Source organism: Mchenga conophoros, linkage group LG23 (assembly GCF_057382185.1).
Source record: "Mchenga conophoros isolate Kocher_MC1m ecotype Shallow Benthic linkage group LG23, M_conophoros_male_GT1.1, whole genome shotgun sequence".
Taxonomy (NCBI): Eukaryota; Metazoa; Chordata; class Actinopteri; order Cichliformes; family Cichlidae; genus Mchenga; species Mchenga conophoros.
Window position 1 is genome coordinate 31,518,265 of NC_140547.1, and position 9,081 is coordinate 31,527,345.

At 39.4% G+C, this 9,081-nt stretch overlaps 1 protein-coding gene across 1 annotated transcript; it reads left to right on the forward strand.

Annotated features, from left to right (window-relative positions):
- Nucleotides 1-1,068: 1,068 nt before the first annotated feature.
- Nucleotides 1,069-8,461, forward strand: slc15a1b (solute carrier family 15 member 1b). The gene is made up of 23 exons (XM_085265297.1): nt 1,069-1,216; nt 1,370-1,401; nt 1,516-1,600; nt 1,856-1,997; nt 2,210-2,329; nt 2,430-2,529; nt 3,062-3,152; nt 3,238-3,321; nt 3,603-3,685; nt 3,790-3,876; nt 3,954-4,043; nt 4,339-4,383; nt 4,509-4,541; nt 4,782-4,867; nt 5,471-5,552; nt 5,644-5,760; nt 5,855-5,992; nt 6,298-6,344; nt 6,530-6,631; nt 6,720-6,831; nt 6,920-7,057; nt 7,200-7,307; nt 7,547-8,461. Exons 1-23 carry the CDS (start codon nt 1,210-1,212, stop codon nt 7,796-7,798), a joined length of 2,181 nt encoding a protein of 726 aa, XP_085121423.1. The 5' UTR covers nt 1,069-1,209; the 3' UTR covers nt 7,799-8,461.
- Nucleotides 8,462-9,081: the final 620 nt, after the last annotated feature.

Consider the following 9,081-nt stretch of genomic DNA (forward strand, 5'->3'; position numbering starts at 1 on the left):
GAGGGGATCACTGCCCATGGCTGCTATCCAAACAACCTACAGCTACTTATTGCTAAAGACAGTAAAGTGGAGAGTATGGCTAATATAGCCCAATAAGTGATTCCCTCAAACTGATCTTCTGTTTTAGTGTCGTTATTTTCCTTTGAGTTATTGATTCAGTCTCTAGTTAGCTAACATAAACTAATTTAAAGCTATGACCTGCAACTAACCCGGTGACGTAACGTGTAGGACTGCCACAGCAGTTTTTGGGCCTCCATCTTACTCTATCCTCTTGTACAGTACATCAAACCAAGCTACATGCCCTCTTCTACTGTATCTATTAACTTTCTCTTTGATTTTCTTCTTTTCCTCTTGGCAGCTTAGTCTGCAACATCCATCTCCTGATATACCACTATCTGTCCTCTGCAGCTCTTTCATTCATCTCCAAATCCTCCAAACCTAAGCTGTGCCTCTTATTCATTTCTAATCCTGTCCATCCCAGGAAAAAGGAGTCTTCAAAGAGTCTACCTGTTGCAGATTGAAACCTTTCAACTGTATTTCCTCTCTAGGTGGCAAACACCATCACCAGTTTAGAAATCGTGATGAAAACCTGTACACATTATCAATCAGACATTGACAGGTTGTCTTTGGTCTGCAAAAATGTGTAGCTGGGTGAATGCCTGGACGACGCTTTCCCAGCAGGTCACTGCATCATAATGACACAATCGCTTGTTATTTGCTCCACCTGTATTCACTTTACCTGCCTGTTTTAATGTTGTGATTGATTGATGTGAAGCTAAACAGGGCTAATGAGGTTTTACGAGAATGCAATGCCCGAATGTGCAGTTTCTAAGAACTAGTAGTGATAATGGAACCTGAAAGCAAAAAGGAAAAACACTGTACAGTATTGTCCCTGTTATCAGCTGTTCTAACCGTGCGTCTTATTGCACCTGAGTTCTTTGAGTCATCAGATAATTAGGGGTTGACACAGTCACTTGTGATAACAATGATGCTGAGAAGGGCAAATTGGGAGATGGTACTTGGTTTCACAGTCTAGCATCAGTGGGCGTCGCAGAATCGTTGATAGGAGGTTACATAAGGACCTGGTCATGTTGACTTAGTCTTAGTGTCGAGGATCTAGACAGGAGTCACTAGTCTCTCTCTCTGTCTTTTGTTCAAAGATTCAGTCAGAGAATTTGGGACCTAAGGTCGACACAGAGCACAGCAGCCATGGCAGGTGAGTCTCAATCTGGAGTATAGAGCTATGTGAGCGGGATTTCTTTATTTTTTTTTTAAGAAATATTTCCTGACACACACAGATTATTCGGTTTCTACTTTGTTTCCATAAGTATATAAGTTATATGGGACTTATGTTAACTTCTTTCTGCAGTTGAAAAGATAAAGAAGCCCAAGAAAAGAAGTGTAAGTTCAAGTTGCACCGCAGTTCATCTTTTGTACTGACAATACACAGTGCTTTGATCTTGCAATATCCGTGAAGATTAAACGCTGCAGACCTTCTCCTTTCCCCTTTAACAGGCCACAATCTTCGGCTACCCACTGAGCATCTTTTTCATCGTAGTTAATGAGTTCTGTGAGCGATTTTCCTATTATGGGATGCGAGGTAAGTGGCTTCATTGGGTTCTGATGTTATTTTTCTTCACCTGAAAGTTGATTTAATCAAGTATTTACTGTATGCTGTTTAAGGATGTTTTTATGCTACTGTGCATGTATAACTTTCCACTAGATTTTTGACACTTATAGTTACTTTATTATTATTTTTTTTACTTACTCTATATTCTAAAAATTCATTAAGCTTCAACTCAATAAACTTTTTCCTTTGTGCCCCCCTGCCTTCCTCTCTTCTTGCTGTCTGCAGCCGTGCTGGTGTTGTACTTCAAGTACTTCCTTAAGTGGGATGAAGACTTTGCCACCACTATCTACCACACATTTGTGGCTCTTTGCTACCTAACGCCCATCCTGGGAGCTATTGTGGCAGACTCATGGCTCGGGAAGTTCAAGTGAGCTTCTCAATAAAATAAAATCAATACATGAAAAGACACCAACCTATAATTTGCTTGTATTCAGTTTCAGTATTTGCATGAAGACTCAGTTTAAATGGTTAAAGTGTTTAACCTTGGAGTTTTGATCCTTGTCTATCTTACCTTTATCTGTACATGCTGTACATCTGCTCAGTGCCTCACACATCCCTTGTCCTCTTTCCTCTGTGTAGGACGATTGTCTACCTGTCCATTGTTTATACAGTGGGACAGGTCGTCATGGCTATAAGTGCTATCCAGGACATCACAGATACTAACAAGGATGGCACCCCTGACAACATGACCTTACACATGTGAGCTAAACACACCCAGAGTTGACTGGCATAATAGAAATGCACTGGATCCACACTGTCAGACAAATGAACATCTGTCTGTACTTTGTTTTGCCCCCAGAGCTTTGTCCATGCTGGGTCTCTTCCTTATTGCCTTGGGAACAGGAGGCATCAAACCCTGTGTGGCTGCTTTTGGAGGGGACCAGTTTGAAGATCATCAGGTCAGACGGTGCTCAAGCGTATGTGTTACTGCAGAGAGTGGAACTCGCCAGAAACACCTCTTTTTTCAAAGAGTCCAAGAGTTTTACACATTCATTACAGACTGTATATAAAAGATGGACATAGCCACCTTGACGTGAATCTCAGTCTCGACATCTGTGACCATATATGTTATTATAAAACAACACGACAACCAAAACCACACACAAATTAATGCAGCAACAAAGAGATGTACTTTTACATGTAATTATACACACACCAAATATATACATGACAACATACACTGACTGCCCTTTGCACACAGCAGTTAAAGCTACACAGTTATCAAAGTTATCAGCTGTACTCGGTCAGCACTTTGTTTATCTGTTTTTTTGTTCCTGCTAGCTTTTTATTAACTACTTGATCGCAAGCACAAGTGCCCCTGTAATTTTATTACACCCTTCAAGGCCAGGGACAAAGATTAATCCATAATGTTAATGACATGGCTAAATTATCTAAGGAAATAAGTGTGCAATATAATGCTGTGCCCCACAGGAGAAACAGAGAAGCACCTTTTTCTCCATCTTTTACCTGTCCATTAATGCTGGAAGTCTCATCTCCACTCTGATTACTCCCATTCTCAGAGGTAGAGCCACAACACTCAAACTGATCACAGAAAATAAAATATACCACTGGGTCACAAACTGATTTTTGTGTCCTTACATCTTCAGCTCAGACATGTGGTATTCACATCCAGCAAGAGTGCTATCCGCTGGCCTTCGGTGTCCCTGCTGCGCTCATGGTGGTAGCTCTGAGTAAGGATTTTATTATAAAAAATTCTTGTTTGCTGTAATAAGCAAATTAATGCTTCTTTTCGATGGCGTATCCTTCATTAAGTGTTGACAAATTGTAGCTAAGTAGTTGAGTGCTTGTTACAGAAATTCTAACCAAGCCGCTAAAAAAAACCTAGTAGTCACCATAAACTGTGTTTTCTAAGAAAGTTGCACCATAAAGAGATAACTGGTGAAACAATATTGTCATTTATAATTTCCTGTTACTTTTGTAACTCCTGTATGTGTCGTGTGTGTGTTTGCAGTTGTGTTCATTGTTGGAAGTCCCATGTACATTAGGAACCCCCCGCAGGGCAACATCATTGTGAAAGTTTGCAAGTGCATCGGGGTAGGTGGTTCCAGTGTCTTTCTAGCTTAAAAGTGAATCCCATTTGAATCTCCTGCTGTACAGTTAGAGTAATTATTTTGCAATTGTCTTTCTGCTGTTTGTAGTTTGCCGTCAAAAACCGTTTCAGGCATCGTTCTTCTCAGTATCCCAAGAGAGACCACTGGATGGACTGGGCTGAGGAGAAATATGATGTAAGTGGAGCACAGGCACATGCAAATACAAACAGCATGGCCATAGATTTCTTATCATTTTCTTATTTTTGGCATAGAAACTCCTGATTGCTCAGGTGAAGATGGCATTGAAGGTGCTGTTCCTCTACATCCCTCTGCCTATGTTCTGGGCTCTCTTTGACCAGCAGGTATGTGTGCATACGTGAGACTATGAATAACTAGCACCTGAATCCAGTGTTAGGAACATACTGTCTTGAGTGAAAGAGTTACTTTTACCTTATAATATAGGTAAATCCCACATTTACCGTATTTTCCGAACTATAAGGCAGACTTAAAACCCTTTAATTTTCTCAAAAATCGACAGTGCGCCTTATGGTCTGAAAAATACGGTATATGGCCTTGAGATGGCTGTAAAACTGAAATGAAAGATTGAAGCAAAATCCGGTGACAGGAAAAAAAATGACAACTGTGTTTGTTTCACAGGGTTCAAGATGGACCTTCCAGGCGACCACAATGAACGGCAACTTTGCAAGTGTTATGTTTTAATGTTTTGATGCAAAAAAAACCAGTTAAATACAGGTATAACACCTTGTGACCTCAAACCACAGAAATGGATGATATTAATGAGACTGTTTCTCTTCTTTTCCCAATAGGGAGCGATTACAATCCAGCCTGATCAGATGCAGGTGAGATACTGGGCTTGATTACATCTGACCTGATTAAATTAAGTATTTTTCATGCATGAAGAGCTGACAGCATTGGGAGAGTCTGCGATTGTCAACAAATCCCTGTCAGAATCAGCCAGTGGTTTAGATGATGGTGCTGGTTTAGCATAATGTCCTGAATGCATGATTGTGATATAAAGCGATGCTCAAAACCACACTGTGTGTGTGAACATGGCTTAAGCATCACTCTCTTCCCACCAGACTGTCAATCCTATCTTGATCCTGATTCTGGTGCCAGTCATGGACACTTTGATCTACCCTCTGATTGCCAAGTGCTTTAACTTCACGTGAGTGTTTTGTTCCGTCTTCATTTTGTTGAATCGATACCATTTTACATTCAAGAATGAAAACAAAATTCATATTTACTATCCATTAGTCATCTCATAATTTCTGTTAATGTATATTGTTATACTGTGTAAGAAAATAGTTGTTTGAGGAATTAGCACAATTAATATTTTTTGTTAATGTATATATTTTAGGGTCTTTATTTCTTTACAGTAACCTTTTAAATAATTGGTTCACATAGCAACTAATTAATGTACTACATCGTAGCTTGTTATCTTTATTTAATTATAATTTATTTTTTTGTAATAAAAGAAAACAAAGCAAACTAACAAAAACAACTAATGTTTAATTAGTTGCATAAACGGTCTGTAGAAGATTACATGACTGTAAACAAATCACATCACCAAATTATAAAATGTGTTCAAACTGTAGAAATCTTTAAATAAGCAATTACTTTAAGCCTTCAAAAAGACAAATAGAATAAAGTAAATGCCTCCTATAAAATGACATCCTGTAAACACTGTTCCATGTGGCTGAATATAGGATAGTGATATAAAGAGGATTTCAAGTGTGTGTGTGTGTGTGTGTGTGTGTGTGTTCTGCAGTCCTTTAAGGAGGATAACAGTGGGGATGTTCCTAGCTGCTCTCGCGTTTGTGGCTGCTGCCCTGCTCCAGATACAGATTGATGTGAGTGTAACACAAAAAAAACCCCCCAAGCACACTTTTGGCAACTTATTAAACATGCATCGTATGATGCAAAATTCCATTGTTCTTTTAGAAAACCCTGCCTGACTTCCCATCAAGTACTGAAAGCCAAGTGAAGTTCATCAACATGGTTAACAGGGATCTACAGATTCAAGCTGATAACAAAACGATTTCCTTGAAAGGTTTTGGGGTATACTAGCCAACACAAGAAACTATTCCCAGACACTTTGGTCAGATGCAAGTTTGAAAAATTTTCTGATATTGGCAATTGTTTTCTCCTACAGGCTAATGAGGATTATCTGACCTTTCATAACCAGTTTACACTGGTTCTGGAGTCTGGGCAACAAAATACCATCAATTTGGCTAATGGCACTCGGAATACCATTGCTATCATTCAGGGATCCAAGCTTGGGTTTGAAAAGGTAAAAACACCTGGCCAACCCTGAAGCAAAGCTGGGAAATTTTTACTGTAAAATTCTTAATATTGGGAGCATGAACTTGGCCTTTTTTCTCTCCAATCTCCTTGGTATAATTCCTAAAGATTTTTCAGATTAAAACTCTTGCAGCCTTTACTTAACATGTAGACTTTCAAGGTAAAAGCATGGAGGAATGAAGCATTTTGTTGATGGAAGAATAACATATTTGTAAAAACTTACATGTACGTTGAGACAGCTGAGATGAAAACGATACAGTGCATGTGAGATGCTAAAATATTCTTTTTCTCCAGTTCGATGACATGACTTCAAAGCCAGAAAAGGGTGAAAATGCTATAAGGCAAGTGTTTTGTTCTTTTTGTTTTTTTAAAGTTACTCATACATTTTACATTACTGCCGGAGGTTTCTTCCTGTTAAAACAGTTTTCATTCCCACTGTTTTATCGTGTATGATGAGTTAGGCCTTGGTATTAAATTCTTTTGTTTATAATTGGATCTTTTCTGTTTTTGAACTGTCCTTCCGCAGAGTTCTGAATGGTTTTGGCTCAGATTTGAATGTAACCGTGCGTGACAAGGTGTTCAACTTTACCAGCAACATGTCAGAATATCTCAGTGTTTCACATGGAAAGTAAGACTGAGTTCTCATTCATATGAAAGTTCTATATGGTTATACTATACTATACTGTTTTGACTGGTGGTTTTCTTTAATATGGCAGAGCTGAGTTCATGATCAAGGATAATAGAGAAAGCTGCGTCTACACTCAGGAGCTGGGCTTTGGCAGCTCTTATACATTGATCATCCCATCCACTTTCACATTTGGAGAAATGGTAACATGTAAATCCACCCTGAGTCACATCATGGTTTCAGTGTTTGTTGGAAGCAGCTAAGACATGCATACCTCTCTGTATGCTCCAGTGCTCAGAGAACATCAAGGCAGTGATGGACATGAAGCCTAACTCTGTGCACATGGCCTGGCAGATCATTCAGTATTTCCTCATGACTACAGGAGAGGTCGTCTTCTCTGTGACAGGCCTCGAGTTCTCCTACTCCCAGGTAGAGGGTGCTCTCCTTAACTTTTCTCATTTGATAATAAGGTCTGTGCCAGCTGCCTAGAGAATGCAACATGTAACCTGAGGACTGATGATGTCATTCTTGATGTTACTTATAATTTGGGATACTGCTTTTTGCTATCCAGGCACCCAGCAACATGAAGTCTGTGCTGCAGGCTGGCTGGCTGTTAACCGTTGCCGTAGGTAACATCATTGTGCTTATTGTTGCTGAGGCTGCAACGCTAAATGATCAGGTGAGTGGATGCATATGCATACTGTGCTCACTGACTTTGGGCAGGTTTATTTTAAGTGATATAAATGTCTGTAAGTTGCTGTACTTGCGTTTCATGGACAAGAACAACACAGGTTGAGTTCAATAAGGTACACCAGAAGTGCAGTGAAGAATTTCAGAACAACCTATGACTGGTGATGCAGTCTCTCACCCTTTATACCAAGCTCCAAATGAACACTTTTTTGTGTTTCTCTTCACCAGTGGGCCGAGTACATTCTCTTCGCCTCCTTGCTGGTGTTGGTGTGTATCATCTTTGCCATCATGGCCTATTTTTACACTTACACTGACCCAACCAAGATAGAGGCCCAGTTTGATGAAATGGAGCCTGAAGAGAAGGAGAAGAGGAAAAACTTCGACATGCCCAGGAAAGGCTCAGCTGAGAGCCACAAAGAGGACAGGAGTTGTTCTGATTCCAGCTCTGATGACGAGTGCACCAAACAGACAAAGATCTAAAGCAACTCCCTCACTATGGCTTTCCCCTTTCTTCTGCTGGATTTTGTCTTTCATGTCTCAGAGTGCCTGTGCCATTTTGGTCAATTTGTCAGAGAAATCAGCTCACAGTTGGACATGGACGTAGCCGCTAGAGTGACCCGAGTGAAATGGCACTGAATAGCACAGAAGCTGATTATCCACATATCAGCTCATATAATTAAAAACCATTCATAGGTTTGTCATCTATAGTTGAACTGTTGTAAATTTGACATGATTTCTTTTGCACTGAGCTTTATTATCTTCAACTAATTTTGTCTTTCATGTTTTTACACATGCATAATTACAAAGAAATCATCCCAATATTTGTATTTATTTCAAAGTGCAGTGATGTATGTATTGTAATATGCTGTTGGTATTTTATACATAAACGATATTAACAGGAGATAATCTGGCACCACACACAGCTTCCTCAGTAAGAAATCTTCGTTATTGAAAGTCTGAATTAATTTTGGGCTTGAAGAACACTGTCATGTTATGGCTATTCAATGCTCCAATGCTCTGACACTAAACATCTATGTCAGCGGTGGTTTCTTCCACATATGCAATGACATCATTTAAAATCAGTGTCTACGTTCTTACAATTCTGTAACTGAATATGCCTTCAAATACAAATGATTGCAGCTAGTTTGATGACTGGGTGGATTTGTCTTTCAGTGCAAGAAGGTAGTATTCACCATTCTTGCCCAAAGTACTTACCACAAAAAAAACATACAAGTTATTGTGATTACAATAAATCATACTCATGAACTATATATTAGAAATGGTTTATATCATATCTGGGTAATTACTTGGTGCTAATTATTTAGCTTTAAAAAGAGGACACTGACTGTAGTAAATATAGCTCAGTTTGCCATTTCTCTGGTCTCACTGACATTTAATGTCAGTAAATAAAATACTGCCTCAGCCTCCTAGTAGATGCACTTGCCAGATCTGGTGATCAAGAACAAACCTATTGTTGCATTAACAGGTTCATGTTGTGTAGTGTCTCTACTGCAGTTTTAATTATCTTTCACTGTAGCTGTCGACCAATGTGCTCCAGTCACTGTGACTTTGAGGCAGTTACTATCCTAAACTGCCAGAAGCTCCCCTTCTGTGTTCTGGGAATTTTGAATAAGAACAGGACTTTTTCTTTCCTACCTAAAAACAAACAACAAGCAAATGTATACTTTACCATGCTGGGGAATTGCTTTAGCGTCCTTTAGAAACACTTGTGAATGTGGCACAATGGTAGGGGAAGTGGAGTA

What these genes read in the sequence shown, in the direction of transcription:
- slc15a1b (XM_085265297.1), top strand. An exon ending in GGGCTCTCTTTGACCAGCAG is followed by an intron (nt 4,044 to 4,338) that starts GTATGTGTGCAT and finishes TTTGTTTCACAG; the next exon opens with GGTTCAAGATGGACCTTCCA. An exon ending in TCGAGTTCTCCTACTCCCAG is followed by an intron (nt 7,058 to 7,199) that starts GTAGAGGGTGCT and finishes TTTGCTATCCAG; the next exon opens with GCACCCAGCAACATGAAGTC.